Raw genomic sequence first — 23,173 nt, 5'->3', positions numbered from 1 at the left:
TTCAAGTTTGGTTGTGATTGGACAAGTAACTACAGAATGTATCACAGTGCAAAAAAACACACACCAAATGGGGGTATTGTAGTTTGATTATGAATGTTACAATACATAATCGGGGTATGTCACCAAAACATTTCATTGGTTGTCGTATCGTTTTGAATACGACTAAGGCGGCCATTTTTGCTAACATCATGAAGCACCTCTCTTCATCACTTCCTCCACTTTCCGAGCAGCCAGGTGAGTGGATTGCAAAGCGGTTGATATGGAACGACTGGCTTGGAAAGCGATAGCAAGCTGCTTGCTTACGGAACACACCCCAGCCCTTGATCTCTTGCTCCGCTTGTCAAGCGGCTTGCCAAATTGTTTGCAAAGCGGTTTATGCGGAAAAGTTGGCTGAGCAAGTGCCTTGCAAAGCAGTTAACATGGAACGTCTGGCCTGGCATTGGCAAGCGACAGCAAGCTGCTTGCTAATGGAACACACCCCATGATTGGACCGACACAGGAAGACTTTCACATCTGGGAGAAAAATGCATTAAGCAGTGCAGGTGTGCAGAAAGATTGCATTTGGGAATGTTAGTAAGGGAAGGAGGAATGTGTGCATGCTGGAAGAATGGGAATGCATAGGTATGTTGTTTGATTGATTGTTAGGAACCACATGTTTATTATTTCTGCAAATGAGGTGGAATTTCTGACTTTTTGTGCCTTATCCCCTCCCCATTGGCTTGCACCAACTGTGCAGGGGTCCGAACCGCTCCACAAACCACGCTTCCCACAAATACTGACTCGAACTTAGGGAGAGGGTTGTGAGCAATTTCCACAGGAATGTTGAAATGTGTGATTCTGTTGGTGCAGGATCTGTGGTGCAAGTGAACCCCTCAGATTTGTTCTGTTCGGTCCCTGGACGCCTTTCACTCCTCAGCTCTACGTCCAAGTACAAAGTGACTATCGCAGAGGTGAAGCGTCGATTATCACCTCCTGAATGCCTCAATGCTTCGCTTCTCGGGGGAATTCTTAGAAGGTAGGTTCAGATGTCGTATGATCACCTCATATGTTGTACCATTCACAAAAGGGAAGTCTTGTATGATGATGGCTTACAGGAAGTGAAATGATCTTTGCCATAGTGATGTGTTTTACGTAAGCTAATTGAAAGTGCTTGATGATGCTGGGAAAGTTAGCTCAAACTGCGTATCCTCAAATTTGGAGGTCGTGCAGCAAACATGACTCGGGGATATATGTAAGAGAGATAACAAGACTATGAATAGAGCTTCATTCATGATGCATGGCAGGGCCAAGTCAAAGAACGGAGGACGCTGCCTGAGGGAAAAGCTGGACCGACTGGGTCTCAACCTACCGGCTGGACGAAGAAAGGCAGCTAACGTCACTTTGCTCACCTCATTAGTGGAAGGTTGGTGCACCATAACCAGCCAGTGTTTGTAAAAATCCTAGTTTGGGAGTGGGGCCTACCTTGTTGACTAGCTCCAAAAAGATTGAAATGTGTCCAGGTGGTAAGTCCTCCTCCCAAGGTGTGTGTGTGTGTGTGTGTGTGTGTGTGTGTGTGTGTGTGTGTGTGTGTGTGTGTGTGTGTGTGTGTGTGTGTGTGTGTGTGTGTGTGTGTTTGTGTGTGTCTGTGTGCACGCGTGCATCATCTCCATATCATCATATGCATTCATCATCATGCGGAATTAAAAAGGTGGAATGGAGTCCTCCCAAGTCTTGAAGTATCCACCTCCGTTTCAGGAAGGGGTCATGATTGATTCATGGACCAAGTTGTAAAGTTTTCTTGCTCTCAAAGTTTTGTTCTAAGGGCTTTTTTTCAGGATCATCGCCGAGCCGTGGACAACCCCCAATTGCGGTCTGTAGTAATATTCCCAGGGATGGTTTTTAAGATTTCCATGAGGTTCTTTTTCATTATTCGCATTGCTCCAATGATCACTGGTACAATTTTGGTGTTCTTCAACTTCCAAGATCTTCTCACTTAATTTATGAGATCTTGGTATTTGGTCATTTTCTTGATTTCTGCATTGTTTTTCCCAAAATCGCTGGGTAGAGAAACTTTGATTAGCAATGTTGTCTTTTCTTTTTTATAACTCAGTACTATAACCAGTCACGATGCTTTGTTTTCTCTGTTCACGCTCGATGGGATCATCAGATTGTACGTTATTATTATTTCCTTGTTTTCTGTGATGAATTTTGGTTCATTTTTCCATGATTTTTCTGAAACTAGGACATTAACATTTTTGCGGATGTGCCAGTAGATTAGTCCACACCAGTAAGTTGCCCATGCCCATATGGGATTCTCAATTGGGTGGGGATGGAGGTGGCAAAAATGCAAATGCCATCTTCTGTCATCGATCTGGCAAGCTGGGAGCAACAATTTGCATTTGTTGCCACATCTGATGCAATCTAAATGGTCTATTGACAGCGAGGTGCTGCATTTGAAACTGTTTGTTTGATATATGTAACTTATGGTCCATAATATAAATTTGTATTGTTGTCAAAGCCAGTGACCAATTGCAAATTAATCATAGGATACCTTGTTGAGCCTTTGTGTGTACATGTGCTCTGACATGAGTTTTTTAAATCCCGATAGGAGGTGGCTCGTGCTTTCTGTTTTTACCTTGCAGAACCTACACAGGTCCAATTGACTCAGTTCTGCCATTTTCTTAAAGCAATTGGTGTAGTATCTTTGGTCTTTAGTATGATTTGTTCTCAATCCCGGTTGAGCTGACCTCTTCTTAGCCATCCCAATGAGCCTTCTTTGTCTATGCTAATCTGTCCAACTTTTTTTTTCTACCTTCCTGCTCTTTTATCATTTTACCAGTTGTCGGTGTATATCTGTTGATACATTTTTTATTTTGTCTTTTTTGCAATCGTTGTGGTTGTATTTGTTGCTGTTTTGGTTTCATGTGTGACATCTTCCATTCACACCTGTCTTTGGAATTTTTTTGCTGAGTGGGTTTGGGATATCTTCTCTGGTTTGTTGGCTTTGTCTTTGCCTGCAATTGGATTTGGTAATCTGTTAAACTTTTCATGTACTCAGTCAGTCCTACAGTTGTCGTGTGCACTTGGTTGTGTTCCATCAGGCCGCTACCTCCTTCTCGTCTCGGAAGGTACATTCTTGGGATGTCCTGATTTTTGTAGAACATTTTTTGGATGATAAGGAGTTTCCTTGTTTTGGTATCTAGTTCGTCGATTTCCAGTTGTGGCCAGTTTATTATTCCACGGCTGTACTGAAACACTGTTATTGCGAGTTGGTTTACATCTTCGATTTTGTTCCTTGGGGAGACATACGTTTCAGGATCAGCCTCATTCTATGCAGGTATTCTTTGGTAATTATTTTGCGCATTTGTTTGTGATGTATTTGGTGTACCAATTCTACTCCGAGGTATTTGTGAGATGTTTCATTTTCTTGTTCCTGTGTTGTTGTATTTAGGTAAATTTTTATGTTGGCCATTTTTGTTGGACTACCTTGTATGAATGTGCACTGGGCAAATGATCTAGGCCAAATTCCATTTGAATGTCGTCAGAGTACCATTTCATTAATTGTAGTTGTTCTGCCAATTTTTCATCATTCAGTGCAAAGAGATTTAAATCATCCAAGTACAGTAGATATATCACTTTTCCAATTTCCTGGACTTTCTTTGATTGGATGTTAGGATTTATCCATGTCTTTGCTCATTGATGAGGTTACTTAGTAGATCCAGAGCTAAGGCAAAACACAAGGGGGAAGAGGCACCTTGGAAGATCCCACATCGTATCTTCACTCCTGGTTTCTCAATCTTTCCATCCGAATGCTGCAGTATTAGTGTGGTATTCCATAGATTCATTGCTTTCTCAATCACATGTGAATTGATGTACATTTACATGTACTTTATCATTCATGAATGTGGGATGCTGTCAAAACCTTTTGTTATTGTCTATCCAGGCTTTGGACAGTTTGGTTCTTCTCATATGCAGTTTTTGAGTATGGTCTTGTTTAGTAGTAGGTGGCCTATTGTTCCGTAGCATCCTCGTTTACATCTCTTCTGCTCTGCCTATTGGTCTCCTTGTTGTGTTCGGTGATGGTACATCATTTGTGTTTGTAGGCATGTTATTGGCCAATATTTGTGAGGAACTTGGGTTTCTTCAGATTTTGGGATGACGAATGTGTTACCTTCTGTGAGCCATTCATCCATTACCTGTATGCCTTGGATAAGTTCATTGAATTATTAAGCATCGTGAACATGGAGAGCATCCATGTGAGTGTATTGTCTTATCCAGAAGTATGGAATCCCATCTGAGCCAGGGCTTTTAAAATTTGGCATTTTTGTGAGATGTATAATGTTTTCTTCATCAAATTAATAATAGTGGGGGAATTTCCTCGATGATGCTTCTTCTCTTATAAATAAGTAAACACACTCACTAGCACATACATAAATACACCACCACCCTATTTTGCTGTAGTTTCTGGCCACGTGACCCCTGAAGGGGGAGCAAGGAAAAAAAGATGAACGGAGGAAAGGCATGGATATGGGTATCATGGGTTCTTGTTCAGGTCACACTTGCGGACTGATCGACCTCTCTTGTTGAATAACCATCTCTCACACATTGGATTTGGCCATGCTGTTGATGGATTGGTCATCCTCTTTCAACAGTACACTTATGTCTGGTTCTGTCACTTGCTCTCCTGAAAAGTGCAGACACTCTTGACACAGAATTTGATGTTGAGATACAGTGGCCTGCAAAAGTATTCACCCCCGACCAATAATGCCACATTTAGATGAATTACGAATTATGTTGAAATGATTTTTCCAAATGAACTTTTTTTATTTATAACCGAAGAGAACAAACTAAACACTGTTATAGTTGAAGGAGGTTACATGTCAGGAATACCTGCAAAAAACACATACAAATCAAAATTCACTGGTTGCAAAAGTATTCAGCCCCTTCGGTCAGTACTTGGTAGGAGAACCTTTTGCAGCAATGACTGCTATGAGTGTTTCTGGGTAGGTCTCTATCAGATTTGCACAGTGAGATGGTGAAATCTTTACCCATTCTTCACGGGAAAAATTTTCTGGTTCTGCCAAGTTTGATGGGGATCGTCGATGGACTGCAAACTTCAAGTCTCGCCATAAATCAGTGATCTTCAAAATCCATTTAGAGGAGGGCCACTTTTGTCGATAATACATCAGTGTGAGAGCCGCCACACTGCCTGCATGATTCCATAATAGCTGCAATAAGGCCTCACCTCCACATGCTCTTCTTCGTTGTGGTTAATTGGGCTGCAAGCATAATTATTTGCATATTGCAACCATATCCCGATGTAGTTATGTTACTTTTATGCTTCACTTTGGAACACTAATTTGAAACCATTGGGTCAGTTTGATAGCATTTATGGTGGACTAAGATGGGCTGTTTTTACATTTGTGTATTATTGGCCGCACGTTAGGGGCTGCCCTTAAGGCCACCAGGGGCCGCCAGTGGCTAGCGAGCCAGACAATGAAGAACAGGGCCATAAATGTTTAATTGTGTTCAAGTCAGGACTTTGACTGGGCCACTCAAGAAAATTTATTTTCTTCTTATTCAGCCACTCCAGTGTGGCTTTAGCGTTGTGCTTCGGATCGTTATCGTGCTGAAATGTAAATCTCCTACCCAGTGTCGGATTCATGGCTGAATCAAACAGGTTTTCATCAAGGATTCTCCTGTAATTTACACTGTCCATTGTCCCTTCTACCCCGACAAGCTTGTGAGTCCCTGTTGATGAAAAGCAGCCCCATAACATGATGCTGCCACCACCATGCTTGACAGTCGGCATGGTGTTGACTGGGTGATGTGTAGTGTTAGGCTTGTGCCAGATGTAACGCTTTCAATTTATACCAAAAAGTTCAATTTTTGTCTCGTCTGACCACAAAACATTTCTACACGTCCCTGCAGTATGATTAAGATGCTTTTCCATAAACTCCATACAAGCTTTTTGATGTGTATTTTCAGTAATGACTTCTTGTGAAGGGTGTGAAGGGAAAGGGATATTGTTGATTGATGAACACTGACCCCGATCTCAGACATAGAGCCTTGCAGATCTTTCAAAGTCATTGTTGGATTTACAGTGACATCCCGCTTCCTGCTTGCCCAGCTGCAGAGTTTGGATGGGCGACCTGATCTGGGTAGAGTCTGGGTGGTATGATATGTCTTCCACTTCTTAGTGATGGATTTCACAGTACTCAAAGGGATAATGAGTGACTGAAATCTTTTTATAACCCTCTCCTGAATGGTGCTTCTCCACCACTTTATGTCTGAATTATTTGGAAAGCTCCTTGGTCTCCAAGTTTGTTTACCTTGTTGGTTGACCAAGTGAGCTGCACAATGAAACTCCTTAGACAAGTGGGGAAGCTTGATTTTTAAGTTAAACCACTGATTACATACAGCTGAAACCTATTACACTTATTTTGTAATCTTTCAAACAAAAATAATTTGCTCCTGAAGTGATTTAGGGTTAATTAGGCAAATGATTTGAACACTTATGCAACTGAGAATCATCTGATTTCCTCTGTTAATCAAACTTAGTAACATTTTATCTGAATTTGTTTAGCTTTCACTTTGGAGTAGTTTGTGGAGACTATATATGTTTAGCTGGATGTGAAAGCATCATGAAATAAGCTCAGGTGGCATCAAAATGTGAAAACTTTGGATTCCCTGAACAACTCGCAATCAAATTTGAAATTTAGATAAATTCTCCAGCAGCTCCATATAAAACTGCCACCTGTGATATCCAATGCTCGACGGCAAGGCTGGCATAGATGTTGAACAGCACTGGTGCAAAGGTGCAGCCCTGCCTCAGGCTGTTGTCCACTTCAGTCTTTTCCAGTAGCTCTTCACTGAACGGCACACTGCATTCATGGAATGACTACATAATGTCAATAATGAGGTCTGGTACCCCAAGCTTCCTCAAGGCACACTAAAGAGCTGCACGGAGCACAGAGTCATATGGCCTCTTTGGGTCTTCAAAGAGGAGGAACTGCTTAGAATAATATTCCATTGCCTTTACCATGAGTTGGCACACAGAAAAAAAATTCATGTCGGAGCATCCACGCTGTTGACGGAATCCTGACTGTGAATCATGGAGCTCCTCCTCTGCTCTGTACTGCAACCTGGCATGGATAATGCTGGCCACCACCTTCCCAACCACTTCAAGCATGGCAATACCTTGCCAATTATCACACACACACACACACATGTCACTGTCACATCCAAACAACTTCACCATTCTCTTTGGCACATGATGGCAAAATCTATGCAGTGTCAATGCTTGGACTTTGGGTGTTGCCACGTTTGTGTATCGATGTCCATTATCCTAAACTAGGTGTTGCACACAGTTGCCGCAATTGCGGACAGGAATGTCGGCAGTTCTTTCCAGTGATATTCTCTCTCTGTACCCGTGTGGCCCTCGCACTCTACGCCACCGATCATCTGTGTCACTCTGAGAACCCACATGGACATTGCGGTCCCCAAGGATGTAAAGCTCGTTGGAAGGTATTGCTACCAGAGCTTGTTCCAGGTCAACGAAAAGCTCATTTTTCTGTTCAACTCGTCTTTCTGTTCTCAGCTTGCTGCCAAGGTGGGGACATAACGTGAGCAGATGAATGTGGTCTTATTTTCCTTTTTCCTGTTTGTGAGCATGCTGACATCAGCTGGGGACTCCAAGCTTTCCACTGTTTTTCTGCTATTTTCCATGCCGAGATAGCAGGTCCAGAAATCAATGTGACTACTACCTCTCTCCTCTGACCAGACTTGTAAGTTTTAGTTTGTTGTGAATATTGATTGTTATTTTCTTTCCATTTCAGGAGAAACTCCATTTTCTGATATAATGACAAGGCCTCAAGAGAAAGTAAAAATTGTGAGATTTGTACATGAATATGGTTCAATCATTGAAGCTCAAAGGCATTTTCAGCATGAAAGGAACAAACCAGCACCTGAAAGACACTCCCTATGAAGACGGTGGATCAGTTTGAGGCCACATGATCTGTCGTGAAGGCGAAATCTGCTGGAAGGCCAAGAAAGTCAAATGAAAGGACGAATGCTGTTATGGAGGCATTTACCAACAGAACCTTATAAAGTCAATGATAATGAGGAGAGAGAGCATCACTTTTTTTTTTGTATACATTGTCGAGGCTCGTATGAGAGCTAACACACAATGCACAGCAAGGGGGGGGGCATGAGACAGGAGGGGTGGAAGAGGGAAGGACAAAACAGTGGGGAACAGAGACATTAGGAGATCTGTGGAAGGGAGAGTGATGGGGCAGGGAACACGGGGTATACAAGATGGATATTACAGGGACTTTCAGGGAGGAAAGCAGGGAATTCAAAGGAGGTGGGTTGAGGGTCGATTCACGGGGGTAGAAAAGATCGAGGTTTTGGATGGGGGAAGATAAGAGGTGGTGGTGAACTGCTGTTTTTTGTCAGCCTGGAGGGAAGAATGGGATTGAAGAGAGTGAGGGAGTTTGTTCCAAAGGCGGGAAAAAAGAGGGTTAAAAGAGTGAAGGTGAGCAGTGATTTGTGGCTTTGGTAGTTTTATCAGAAGGGGGTTGTTGGCGGACCTTGAGCGCCCTGTGGAAATATGGTGGGGACATGTTGCCGACAGAGCGGCGGGTGGGGGGGGGGGCGGCAAGACTGGAAAGGAGATGGTATAAGACTGAAGGACCACCGACCTGCCTGCGGTGAGAGAGTGTGAGGCCCAAAGACTCAGCCTCATCACGGGAGATATCAATGATCCTAAATGCCTTGGTTTCCACAGCATGGAGCCGAGAAAGGTGAGAGGCAGGAGCACAAGCCCAGAGGGGAGAGCAGTACTCCATCAGGCTGTGGATGAAAGCTTTGCATGTGGTCAGGAGCTCAGGTGGGCCAAGGAAGGACTTTGTATGATGGAGGATTCCCAGTCGGTGACTGGCTTTCGAGGCCAGGTTGGAAATGTGGCTTTCCCAGGAAAGATCATTTGAGTTAAACATTCTGAAAAGCTCTATTTATGATATCCTTCATAAATATATCCACCACTTACAAAGCTTTTGTCCGTAGCCTGATGGAGTACTGCTCTCCCCTCTGGGCTGGTGCTCCTGCCTCCCACCTTTCTCGGCTTCACGCTGTCGAAACCAGGGCATTTAAGATCATCGGCATCTCCCGCAATGAAGCTGAGTCTTTGGGCCTCTCACTCAATCACCGCAGGTTGGTCGGTGGTCTTTCTGTCTTCTACCGACTCCTCTCCAGCCTTGCCCCCCCTGCTCTCTCTGCGATTTGTCCCCACCACATTTCCACAGGGCGCTCAAGGTCCGCCAACAACCCCCTTCTGGTAAAACTACCAAAATCACGAATCACTGCTCATCTTCACTCTTTCATTCCTCTTTTTTCCCGCCTTTGGAATAAACTTCCTCACTCTATTCTTTCCCATTCTTCGCTCCAGGCTTTCAAAACAGCTGTTCACCACCACCTCTTATCTTCCCCCATCCAAATCCTCGATCTTTTCTACCCCCGATAATCCACCCAAGCCCACTTCCTTCATTTCTCCTGCTTTCCTTCCTGAAAGTCCCTGAAATGTCCATCTTCTCTTCGCCATGTTCCCCGTCCCATCCTCATCCCTCTCCCTTCCACAGTTCACCTAATGTGTCTGTTCCCCACTGTTTTGTCCCCTCCACTCCCGCCCCTCTTGTCTCATGCCTCCTTGCTGTGAGTTGTGTGTTAGCTCTCATACGAGCCTCAACCAAGGTATACAAAAAAAAAAAAGATCAAATGAGGTTTAAATGTTCTAAAATGTAAACAGTTCATGAACTTTTAGAAGAGGATTATGAAACAAGAGTAAATGTTTGTCAAAAGTTAATTGAACGGATGGAATCGGAAGAACCTGTTTTTCAATCAAACCTCATTTTTAGTGATGAGGCTAAATTTCCCATATAAGGTAAAGTAAATCATCACAATTGAAGGAGATGGGGAGAAGAAAATCCACATTTAATTGAATGCACATGAAAGGGATTTGTCTGAAGGAAACGCATGTTTGTCATGTTACTTTCGCACATCTATGGACCCGATTTCTTTGATCAACGCACTGTCACCAGCATTTCCTGCCTGAACATGCTACGACCAACAAATTTTGAGAAAACGTTTTCTCAGAATTTAAACGCCAAATTATATTGATGATAGTGAATGATGGACGACATGTATACTGAACAAAAATATAAACGCACCAACCTAAATATCTAAGTCAAGATTGCCATTATGGGAAAATGGTCAAACCGATGATATGTTTGAGCAATGGTTCCTTTGTTTTGCTCAAGACAGATGTTCCCATTGAAATTGACCACTCTGAGTGTGTGGACTCACACGTTGAGTAATCCTTCCCATGAGCACCATGGGGCTTGACATAGTGATGGTCAGTGAGCGTGACCAGGACACAAACACTCCCTATAGCTTGCCCTATAAAAGGCCTCCCCAAAATGTGGACTGGTGCCAAATGTCAACATGCCACAGATGTCACAAATCTTGAGGGAGCGCGCCATTGGCATGCTGAATGCTGGGACGTCAGTACGGGCCGTTGCAGCACACTTCAATGTCCACCACTCCACCATTAGCTGCCTGAGAACGCGCCTCAGAGAGACTGGAAGCACCATGAACCGCCCACATGCCCGGCGACCACGTGTGACCACCGCCGGTCAGGATCGTCACATGAGGCTGCAACATCTCCGGGATCGACTCCGACCGGCCACGAGGACTGCCGATGAGACCGTCGGGCTGCATAACAGGCGCATTTCAGCCCAGACGGTGCGTAACCGCTTGAGGGAGGCCAAGCTTGAGGGAGGCCAACACCCGCTACTGACTGTGTGAACTCTGACAGTGACACCTCGGTTGTGTCGGCTGTTGTAGCGCAAAGACTGTCGCCAGAATTCTCAAGGAACTCTTTGAAATTTAATGCTCAATTGTCATGGATTCTATAACCAAATTGTTGTGAAGATTTAGTATTAATGAGTTCGAGGTAAAATAGTAACAATCGCTTGGTGCGTTTATATTTTTGTTCAATATAGATGTTTATTAATAATTTGAGAATATCTAAAGAATACCGTAAAAAAATTGAATAAATCAGGACTTACAACCCTAATCCATGTATGCATATCAACTTTATATCAGTATCTTGAATAACAATAAAACTATTCAACGTTCTTTTTGGTACATTCATTTTCAGGACACCCTGTACATATATAAATAATTCATTACAAGGCATTTGTAATTTATGAAATCATACATCAGAGAAATCAAGTGAGAAGTGCCGTCATATCAGGCTGAAATATAGTGTGTTCCATCTATCCATCCATTGGGACCATACTCTGTACAGAGCATCAGTACTGCCAGAGCTGTCTCCTTGGCTATTGGACACAATCCTGGATAGGTCGCCACTCCAACACATGATACTGAAATGGCTCAATCATCCTAGCAAGCTGGTACTCATTTTGCCAACCTCAGAAGGATGACAAGCTCAGTCAACCCCATCTGGTATTCATTTAATGGCGAAGCACGATTTAAACTCAGGACTTTGAGGATCCCAAACCCACCACTCTAACCATTAAGTCAACACCAGGCGTAATCAGTTCATCTTTGCATCATGCTGTATATTTATACCAAGTTTGGTCAAAATTCTATCACTGATTCAAAAGTTAGCACGGTTACATAATTTTTACCTAACATGACCTCTGACCTTTGACTTTCGACCTACTGACCTGAAAATCCAATCAGATCATCATTACATCATTATGCATATTCATACCAAGATTGAACAAACTCTGCTACACGTGTATGTTATTATGTAGCAAATACTGCTCCAGTGAATTTTTTTGTATAGAATCTGGAATCTTGTGATTTCTCACTTTCTTAGATCACTAAAGAGCCAAAACCACTTGTTTCCAATTTTTTTCGCTCATGAATACTACCAAAATCCAAGATGGCTGCCACAGAGTACCAAAAATCAATATACCATCATATATTTACCAGTAATTGCCATAATGACATGGATAAACGATCTTTTTACATGTTTTCAGCTATGAGAAAATTGGTTAACAAATTTATTCAGAAAAGTGGACTATGCCCAAAACATTCCAGAACATGTGGCACACTTGTATCAATGAGAGCAGAGCCATCTATCCATATTGCAGGAGTTAGACAGTGGTGAGTTTGCAGTCGATACAAATTCTGTTGCATTCAAGTCAATCCAGCCAGATCAAGCACAAGAGCACGTCAACAAAGTATGCAAAGGAGATGGTGTCATGATTGGTACGAGCAGATACCCGTCTACGACGGGTATGGGGAACAAGACGGATCACAATACTCGGTTACGGTAGTTTCTTTGGATGTTTTGCGCCGCATTCAACAGCTCAGTTCATATTGGTGGTGTGTCTGGGTGCCCATGGTGGCGTTTGAGACCGGTTGCTTTTGATTGTTGGCCTTGACACATAGTGCTGGATGAGCAACACGAACGATTTGACATATTCATCATTTCTATATTACCTCTATCAACAGATTAACAACATGGCAGGATAAAAGTTGTAAATGCTGAGTTGAACAAACGTCCTGAACTCATGGACTTGGTTAAGGAAAGCAGGTCATGTGGGACCCGGCCATCGGTTTGCCGCCGAACACTGCTGATTGTGACGTCATCAGTTCTCTTTGAAAATTCTATCTATATTCGATTTTTTTAAATCCACTATCACCTGCGTAAATATATGGAACACATAATGTGAAGTTTTTGGAAGTTTGAACAGAATATGTTCAGAGAAAAGTGTGTTAGAAGTTCCAGGCTTACGCCCATTATATGATTATATTATGATTATGATATTCGATTTTTTGAATCCGCTATCACCTGTGTAAATACATGGAACACATAATGTGAAGATTTTGGAAGTATGAACAGAATATGTTTGGAGAAAAGTGTGTTAGAAGTTCCAGGCTTACACCCATTATATTATTATGACAACAGCTCCTTAAGCTTTGTTCAAGTGCTGCTTTCGTGCACCAGAAATAGCAAGACTTGCAGGAGAGACTAAACATATGCTGAATATTACCAAAACTGGAACAAGGAAGCAACATCAGCATTCCACCTCTAAAAACGCCAGACATGAACAAGCAGTGAAACAACTAAAGGGTGTGCTGGCATGAATGAATCCCTTAAGTGCATCAGAAAACGACAATGGTTCTGAGTTGAAGTTTGTCAACTTTGTCACAAAATAAAATAAAGCCCATAAAGGTACATCATGATGTATTGGGCATGGAATCACGTGGTAACAAGGCTCTCGATACGTTTTTTTTGAGGAAAGAATCAATGGAGAAAAATATATGTGGGAGAAAATGCCAAAACTGAAGTATCTGATGTGGAGTGATGGATGCAAAACTGTCAGTCTCAAGATGGCATCTGAAGTTGTCAGTTTGAAAGCAACAAACTCCCTATTTGTTCGCTTTCTCCTCATTGCAAAATCATCCAGATGAACTGGATCTAGAAGACCTCATTTGAAAGGAGTTTGCTAATTTCAGTGCTACTCCCATGAGGCCTTATGGTTCTCTACTGCCCTGCACCAGCAAATCTACACTCATCCACAAACTGGAGGGCATGGTGTCAGAGACAACCATGCCTGGCATGGCTCAAACATCTATTGATGAAGACAGACTTGACCAACATGAATCTTCACAAGGTTCGACTTGCATCATAATTGATGGCATGACCCTCATACACGAGCTGATTGTTCACAAAAGCCAAAAGAGAAACTGCAAAGAACTGACTTCTTTGTTCACTCCATTGACAGCAAATCTTGCAATTACGGACAGCAGGCAGGTCATCTAACAGGGGGTAAAATGTCTAACAGGGCTCAGGAGATACCACAAGCATAAAGGATTTCAAGACATTTCTGAGTATTACAGAAACAAAGGGCAATTTTGCCTTGTATCTGGCACAAATAGCTGTTCGCATGTGCAAATTGCCGATCATCACACACACCCACAGAAGTGTCATCATCTCAACTAAACATGGTAGAGATTGCTCGTACACAAGAGGAAGCTGATACACTACTGATACTGTATGCAGTGGTGGTGAGCTAGTTGGGTAAGACCGTACACATTTCCTCGTGTGACACTGATGTGTTAGTGCAAGCTCTGCTTAGAGTGTCAGATGTGAACCCACAGAGTGTCATCATCATAGGCACTGGCGAACAATGGTGAAAAATCAAACTCAAGCCCTTGTACGATTCTCTCGGCCCAGAATGGTATTGCTAGGATTCTCTTCTATCACTGGTGCTGATATCACCGGTCACATCAATGGAAAGGGAAACCAACATGTTTCAAGGCTTTCAGGAAAGCTGGTGATTATGTCATCAGTGCCCTCGTTGGGCTTAGTGTTGGTGTGTATCCATCCGAGACTGTACTCTGGCTGTGAGGCATTTTTGTCAACTCTTTAACCCATGTTTTGCAACAGCGATGGCACTCGGGTGGCATATGTTCAAACAGCTGAAAGGTAATAAAGGCATAGAGAAGCTACTTCCTACTCAAGGAGGAAGTATGTGAGCATATATACTCACTGAGCACACTTCGAGGTCACCGCGTGGCGTAGGGTCGACCGTGTGGCATAGGGTCATTTGTCTCGATCTCCAATATAACTAAATAACCACGCAGTCGAGCTACCGGGGAAACCACACCCTCCGCCGACTCTGTCCGATCTCAGTCGCAGGTAACGACTCAGATCCGGTGTAACCGAGCGGAGTTACCAGAGCCGTGCCGGTCCCAATGACAACTTACGGCACCAACGGTCTTACTATTTCTCAAACCCGCACCATGCTGGGACAATGAAAGAAAACACAAACAACGAACTGGAACATTTAACATGGGGGTTTATTTCACAATAGGCAATAATCGGGGAAAGGAGACACAGAGCAGAGTTATCATGAATAAAGAAATGTCATGTACAATGAACAAGGCACTTAACGATTCTACTTACAGACGGGGCCCATGGACACACACAGACACCCAAAAGAAACTGGACCCCATGGGTCTTTATTCGGTAGAGCCGGGCCGGGGTAACTTCCCGCCTCGTGCGGTCACACTGACTCCAAACCACCATGGTGGGACTCGAACCCACGACCCGAAGTCCATGGGCCACGAACGAGACCAAGCCACCACGACCGCAGATGAAGCCAATCGCCACCAAGACTGCAGACACTGCAATCGCCACCAAGACTACAGATGCTAAGCATTCGCCACGATCACTCTCTACTCTCTTGAGGTGGGACCGGTTTCTTTCCTCGCCATTCACCTCCTGATTGGACGGTTCCATCGCGCGGTCCGCTGGCGGTCCCTCATTGGACAGGCCCACGGTAGGCAGGGCAAATCCCACCTTTCTGGGGCAGAGTCAGATCTGAGGTGATGGAGGCTCCGCCCATGCCTTCAGCCAAAAACACGTGGGCAATGGCGACCGGGTTGAGTGAGGGACGGTGCCATTGTTGTTGTTGTTGTACAAAAACCGAACTAAAAAATAACTCGTAGCGCACACACGAAATTCCCATTAGACAGAAGGAGGGATTCTAACTATAAACACATACTTATCGAAATAACTAAGCTACGGGGACTGCTGTCTGTTTGTGTGCAAAAGGCTTCCAGATTCGTAACACTATTACTTTGAACATGGCTGCCATTGTTCCTTCTTTCTCAAACATAACAGTGATTGTATCTCAGTTCTATTATTGAAAAGTGGCAATTCTTAGAAATCTCAATTTTGTTAATCATGCATAATTTTTGAAGTCGCCATTTTGGTTATATTTGGCGACCATATTGATTTCACATCATAATTGTGGAACTCGAGGTAACAACTTAAATAATTATGACTGAAATATAATGGTGATGTTCATATTTCATCAAGTATCAGCGATATGATAAATACTGGGTTTTATCGTACCATGCAGCACCAATAATCTTTCTTCTTTTTATTTGCCATATATTTGGGGACCATGTTTTTTTCTTTGCACTTTCTCCAATAAGTGATTAAATGAGTTCCCCTATATCTGAAAACATACAAAAATGATAGCTATCAAAAATCAGACATGAATAAACTATAGTTTATTCATTCATGTCTCTATGTCAATAAATGGAAAAAAAATGATGATTTATTGATTTTTAGTATTGTATGGCAGCCATCTTGGATTTTTTTCAGTGTTTCTGAAAACAAAAAATTGGAAACAGCTGATTTTGTGTCCAATGTGTCTTAAGGAAATATTAATTTAAAAAATCACAAGTTTTCAGATTCCATATGAAAAATTCATGAAATAACAACAACATATACGAAGAAAAGATAATTAATATCACTTGATGATGTGTAAGTCATCATGACAATGTTTGCCAAATGAAGAGGTGTGATCAGAAAACTCACATAATCCGGTGTGGGAGGTGGAAAGGTGTGAAAATACACAGGTTACAGGTGGTGAGATGATCATGTTGTCCTGGGGCATTCCTATTGGAGAAATGTTCTCCTCATGGGATTGACTGCATGGATGTCCTAACACCCAGTGCTCTTCGCCCTCTGCTGGAGATTGAGGGATCTAGTTATCTAGTTCTGTCAAGTCGTGTCCGACTTCTGGTGACAATCTTGATTAGATTTCGCCAAACATCCTTTTCCTGCACAATGTCCCAAAGCTCTGGCAGAGACAGTTTGGTTGCATCCTTTACCCCAGTGCTTCTCAAACTATCTGATGTGGCGGACCGGCAGGTTTTTTTTCCCAGTGTGCCAGGGACCGGTACCATATTATTATTTGTTTATGATCCGACAAAATATTGTTTGAACATCCGTAGTAATATGAATTTATACCGGAAAAATATATAAATATAATGAATATAATAAAAGTTGACACATTTTTTAATATATATTTTGTAAACGAGTAATACATGTCTTACTATATTAAAAAATATATTAAAAAATCAAACTAGCAAAGCCTTCAAACATAGTTATTATAAACATATGTATACCGGTATATAAGTAATAAAATGAAACATTATAATGAATAAGGTAGGTTGAAAAAATTATATATTTTAGTTATCTTAAACTCCAATGAATAAAGACATTAAAAGAAAGATCGAAAGGAAATGGGTAACATTACATTGAAGCCAACTTTGAAAATGTCGTAATGTTAAAATATGAAATTGATGATATAGGCATGTTAAATCCTTAAGTTTTACTAATGTGAAAGGTGAGCCTGCTTCTTCTTTGTCAGCTTATCCAATCGTGGTTCATTTGAGGACAGTGCCACGCACAATGGAGAATGAATATCCACACTATTCCTGTACTTTGTTTTAATGATGCTCATGGTTGAGAAGCCAGTCTCGCAGAGGTAGGTTGAAGGAAATAGGAGAAGTGTTTTCAGAGCAATTTCAGTAAGCTCAGGATATTCTGCTTTCACTTTTATCCAAAAAGAAGCAAGTGCTGTTGTAGTTTCGAAACTCCTCTTCAATCCTTCGTCAGCAGACAGCTCCAACAATTTATCCTCCAGAGTGACACCGAAGTCATCTCTCAATGGCATAAACGGATTTCAGATCCATTCATTCCCTTTCAGTGGATCTTCTTCTTCTGGAAAGTAATGCTGAAAAGGTTCCAACAAATTCATCAAGTGTTCTCTGATGACATTTCGTAGATATGTAATATTAAGGTCTTCTCCTGCATCAGCGATGACTGCTGCTAATTGGTGAAACATGTCTTAACAATCTCTTGACACTCGACTCTTCCATGCTGTTAGCTTTTGTTTTTGTCCGTCGATCTTGGAAACTCGCCACGGACCGGCAGTCGATGACTCACGTACCGGCACCGTTCCGCGTAACACCACTTTGAGTAGCACTTCTTTACCCCATCCATTCAGCACATCCACAGCCTGCCTCTTCCTTTTTTTCCCCTCAACCCTACCCATCCTGGCTGACTTCTCCAGACTTTCATTTTCTGCATGATGTGTTCAAAGTGTGACACTTTCTGTTTTATCATCAACGTTTCTGATGTACGTGGTGGTCCAATTTCTTCAATCACTGATCTATTTGTTTTTCTTGCAGTCTTTGGAACTTCAAACATTAGCCACCATCAACACATTTCAAAATTGTCAGTCTTCTTCCTTTCTTTCCTTTTCACTGTCCATCACTCTCATCTACAGATTGCAACTGGAAATACCAGATCATTCACCAGCTTCCCCTTTGTTTGCATTGTTACATCCGTGTCTTTATGCCTGGAATTGGCTTAATGGTTAGGGTGCTGGGCTTGATGTTGGCTTAATGGTTCGGGTGGTGGGCTTGGGATGTTGGCTTAATGGTTAGGGTGGTGGGCTTGGGATGTTGGCTTAATAGTTAGGTTGTGTGGTGGGCTTGGGATGTTGGCTAAATGGTTAGGGTGGTGGGCTTGGGATGTTGGCTTAATAGTTAGGTTGGTGTGGTGGGCTTGGGATGTTGGCTAAATGGTTAGGGTGGTGGGCTTGGGATGTTGGCTTAATAGTTAGGTTGGTGTGGTGGGCTTGGGATGTTGGCTTCATGGTTAGGGTGGTGGGCTTGGGATGTTGGCTTCATGGTTAGGGTGGTGGGCTTGGGATGTTGGCTTAATGGTTAGGGTGGTGGGCTTGGGATGTTGGCTTAATGGTTAGGGTGGTGGGTTTGGGATGTTGGCTAAATGGTTAGGGTGGTGGGCTTGGGATGTTGGCTAAATGGTTAGGGTGGTGGGCTTGGGATGTTGGCTTAATAGTTAGGTTGGTGTGGTGGGCTTGGGATGTTGGCTAAATGGTTAGGGTGGTGGGCTTGGGATGTTGGCTTAATAGTTAGGTTGGTGTGGTGGGCTTGGGATGTTGGCTTAATGGTTAGGGTGGTGGGCTTGGGATGTTGGCTTAATGGTTAGGGTGGTGGGTTTGGGATTCTCAGATCCTGAGTTCAAATCCCCCTTGGCTGTTGAATTAAATCCAGGTGGGGTTGACTCTGCCTGTCATTCTTCTGAGGTCGGCAAAATGAGTGCCAGCTTGCTGGTATCCTGTGTTGGAGTAGTGACCCGTCCAGGATTGTGCTCAATAGCCAAGGAGACTGCTTAGGCAGAACCAATGCTCTGTACAGAGTATGGTCCAAATGGATAGATGGATGGATTGATGGATGGATGGATCTTTATCTTTCCAGATCTTTGTTAATTCTGACATTGTTGTTCCTAATTTCTCTTAGCATTATCAGTTCATTATCAACACAATTGAAAGCTTTCCTTTCATCTATAAAACATAGCTACTTAATCCTTTGATATCTATTCCTTTGCTTAAAAAAAACACATGGGGGATATTGTAATTGGCTCCGTCTGTGTGTCTCTCTCTGTCCATCTGTCGGTCCGTCACGCTATCTCCTAAACAGTTGTGCAGAAATTCACCAAACTTAGTAATGTAGTTATAATCACTACATGACAAGAATGTGCAAGAACAGTTTCGTTTTTGGCCACACAACCTGGGACTCTGGAGTGGGATAAAAAGGTCAAATTCCAAAAAACGTAATTACGAGCACATTTTTATTGACACTTTGGATATGTAATCAACATTGGGGATGCATGAAATATGTAACGATTTTTTGGGATTTGACCCCTGGTTCATGCCCCAGGAGATGGGGACTTAGGGTCACAGCGGTCAAAAATCAAGTTTTTCCAAATGATTGTTGTTTTGTTTTTTTCTTCCATCTTTCAGTTTTGCTTTAGGTGGGAAGCACGGGGACTTGCAATGGCATACCATCGACTTCACTCTAGTCCTTTGCTTTCTCCATGATCCACCTCAGATTTGAGATTTCATCTCGGGCACCTCTTCCTCTTCTGAAACCTGCTTGCTCAACGGGCATTTCTTGCTCAATAAAGCCTTCTATTCTGTGTTGAATGATCTTCAGTAATATCTTGCTAACATTTGAAATCAAAGCAATGGTTTGGTTATTTGAACCTTCTCTTGGATCCCCTTGGATCTTGGCTATGGTGTGTACATGGACTGGTATGTAGAAAGCAGTCCATCTACATGTGCTATGTAGACGGACTGCCTTCACCTTTTGGGCTGTACAATCCTGCTCCAGATAGGTTTACAGATAGCTGTTAAAATTTTGATTTCTTCCTCCTCAACTCCCTTGATATGAAGAACTATATTGGAATTTTGTCGGCACCTGGTGATATTCCATATACCAGCTCGTTCAGGGTTCTCCACATACCTCACATTCTATCACAATAGTTTTTGCTCGTATTCTCTTTCTTTGAAGGTTGCCATCATTTTGCTATCTCGTTTGTAGAGATTCGATATAGTCCTTCCATCTTTCTTTCACCTGTTTTTCTTCTGTCTGATCTTTTCCTGTTCTACTCTTCAGAACCCCAATCATAGACCTAGACTTTTTAAAAATACCTCCTTTTTCCTGCTCTGTTGTCACTTTCTATCTCTTTGCATGCTTCTGAAATATTTCACTTTGTCTTTAATTGTTTGTCATGGGAAGTCAGCATTTATCCACTTAATGCCTTCTCTTGATGTACCTTTCTTTTTCATCTCTCTTCTTCTTTTTGCTTGCTTTTGGGATTTTGGTTTGGCTTCTTCTTTTACAATGTCTTTGTAGCAGCATGATTTTGCCTTTGATTATATAATATGTAATTATGCTTGAGCTCTGGTTTATCGGGGGATTTCCGGAACTGGGTGAGCCGGAAGAAGGACGAGGGGGTCTGACTGTGGCGGTTACAATAAAACGAATCAACTCGGAATCCGAATGTCTCAGACATCTTTTCTTCCACGCTAAATCTTCAAACTCCAGCCACAATTAATCTGGCATTCTGTGAGCGAAGTCCAGCTCTGCAAAATGGTTTTTAACCTTTATTACATATTGTTAGTTTCACCCCAAAGAGGAGGCATCCCCCCAAAGGGGATGCAATGTGTGTGTGTGTGTGTGTGCGTGCGTGTGCGTGCGTGCGTGCGTGCGTGCGTGCGTGCGTGCGTGCGTGTGTGTGTGTGTGTGTGTGTGTGTGTGTGTGTGTGTGTGTGTGTGTGTGTGTGTGTGTGTGTGTGTGTGTGTGTGTGTGTGTGTGTGTCTGCGTCGATATATTTTAGCTTTAAAAATGTTTTTCTCTGCAACTGTTTGTCCGATCGATGCAAAACTTTAAACATAGGAGGAACTTTCTCATGGAGAACATCATAGGTCACATGGTTGGCAGCCATATTGGATGAGAGGAAAAAAAATTTGGACAGCTTTTTCTCCGAAACTACTTAATGAAAAAAATAGAAACTTGGCATACATATGTCATCAACTTCCCATGGGGTATACAGGGTGATAATGATGATTTCATCGGTGAAGTATTCCAGCCATAATTGGTTGAATCGAAATCCTTATCCAAAAAATCTGCAACTTCATACATCTGATTTACGAACTGATGAGTAAAGAATTTAATTTATGATGTCATCGGTCACGTGGTCTCGTGGCATATTGGATTAAGAAAAGAAATCTAAGCATATCTTCCTCTCCAGAACCACTTAACAGATTGATGCGAAACTCCATAGATCTGATCGACTCGCCATGGGGAATATAGTTTCAAATGTTTTTCATATCATATTCAGTGATGCAATTTGGCCTTAATGTGCACAAAAATGGTCCTTAAATGTTCTAATAATCAATAAATAATCAATAAAGCTATGGCTCATGGCAATGTATGTGACAATAGCGTACGGAGATCATATGGGTTTATGGACCATAACAGTAGCGTGTTCAGTTAACGATGATTTTTTTTATCCAGAATCAGCGTCTGAGGCGAGACGATGCGCTCTACGAGAGTCATTCTAATTTAGATACGTTTTGAAGGTATTTATTATTTTTTTTCACCTCATTTTGACTCGTTTTGCCACACATTCATGATCTGTCCCACAGCCTGCACCTGGCAGAGTACTGGCTGATTGCACAGAACTTCTCCATCTTGTGTTGATTAGAATGCCATCAATCAGATTTCTATGTTGCCCATCAGGTGAAGACGATGTGTCCAGTCTACGCTTGAATTGTTTGAACCATGTGTTTGCAATTACAAGTTCATTCTCCAAACAGGATTCCAGCATTTGATCACTTGACTGCTTTTGGATACAAAGTCAATGCTCTCCTGCAATCCCTGGTGCTCCTGCTTCTCCAATTTTTGCATTCCAGTCTACCATAATAAATAAAACATCTGCTTTAGGAACCTGTTCTAACACTTCCTGTAGCTTTTAATAAAACTCTTCCACATTTTCTTCATCTTCTGTAGAAGTTGAAGTATATTATCTGAATGATGGTGATGTTCACTGGATGTCCTGTCAACCTCACTGATATTAACCTATCATTCACTGGGTTGTATTCCAGTACTGACCCTGCCATGTTATGATTGCAAATCCCTGCCACTCCATTTATTTTACAAGTTTCGTGACCAGAAAAGAACACTTTGAATCATCAGATTGAAACCGCTCCAAACCAGTCCATTTCAGTTCACATACCCCCAAAATTTCTGTTCTCATCCTCTCCATCTCTCTCTTTATTACATCTAACTTTCCCTGATTCGTTGACCTTACATTCCATATTCCATTTGGGGATACATCAGGATAATCGCACAGAAAGCAACAACCAAATATTCTCATAACTAAACCTTCGGCAATGTTTTATAACTTGTCACGAAAGGGAAATGCGCACAGATAATGTACATGCTATAAGACACTCAAAAAATATTTTGTTGGTTTGTAAAGGCCTGTTTGGTGAATATGGCATTAAAAATAATGTTGAGACAATAGAAAGAATGCTTCAGAAACTCGAGAATTTTCAGAAAGTAAAATTATTATAAAATTTGAGCACTTCTTAACATTGTCATGAGTGCTAAATCGCTATATGCCAGCAGCTGCATTGTTTCATAACCAAGGTGTAAATCAATAATATAACTTCACGTGACCACACAGGAGAGGCTCTACATCTTGCACGAGACTTTGGCTACACATGTGAAACGGAGTTTCCTGCCAAGGCAGTGGGCGAGTTCCTGGCAAAGCAGCATGTCGAGAACAAAGACCTTCAAGGTCAACACAAGATGCTTCTCACTACAAAGTAAGGTTTAAAACCTGCAAGAAAGAACAATCGATTTTAATTATTTTAAAAATATATATATTTCATGTGCACTTTATATAGTACA

The 23,173-nt window shown here is 42.2% G+C and overlaps 1 protein-coding gene across 1 annotated transcript in view; it reads left to right on the top strand.

Annotated features, from left to right (window-relative positions):
• TFAP2D (transcription factor AP-2 delta) overlaps positions 1-23,173 on the top strand; it is a 96,508-nt gene that overhangs the window by 62,750 nt on the left and 10,585 nt on the right. Inside the window, exons 7-9 of the mRNA XM_085854889.1 lie at positions 850-1,015; positions 1,284-1,402; positions 22,947-23,088. Coding sequence (XP_085711015.1) covers positions 850-1,015; positions 1,284-1,402; positions 22,947-23,088 — 427 coding nt within the window. The remainder of the gene's footprint in view (positions 1-849; positions 1,016-1,283; positions 1,403-22,946; positions 23,089-23,173) is intronic.

This window comes from Eptatretus burgeri, chromosome 14 (genome assembly GCF_056783735.1).
Source record: "Eptatretus burgeri isolate ZD-2024b chromosome 14, Ebu_testis_v1, whole genome shotgun sequence".
NCBI lineage: Eukaryota > Metazoa > Chordata > Myxini > Myxiniformes > Myxinidae > Eptatretus > Eptatretus burgeri.
Note: the sequence above shows the minus strand (reverse complement) of the source record. Positions and strands in the feature narration are given on the sequence as shown.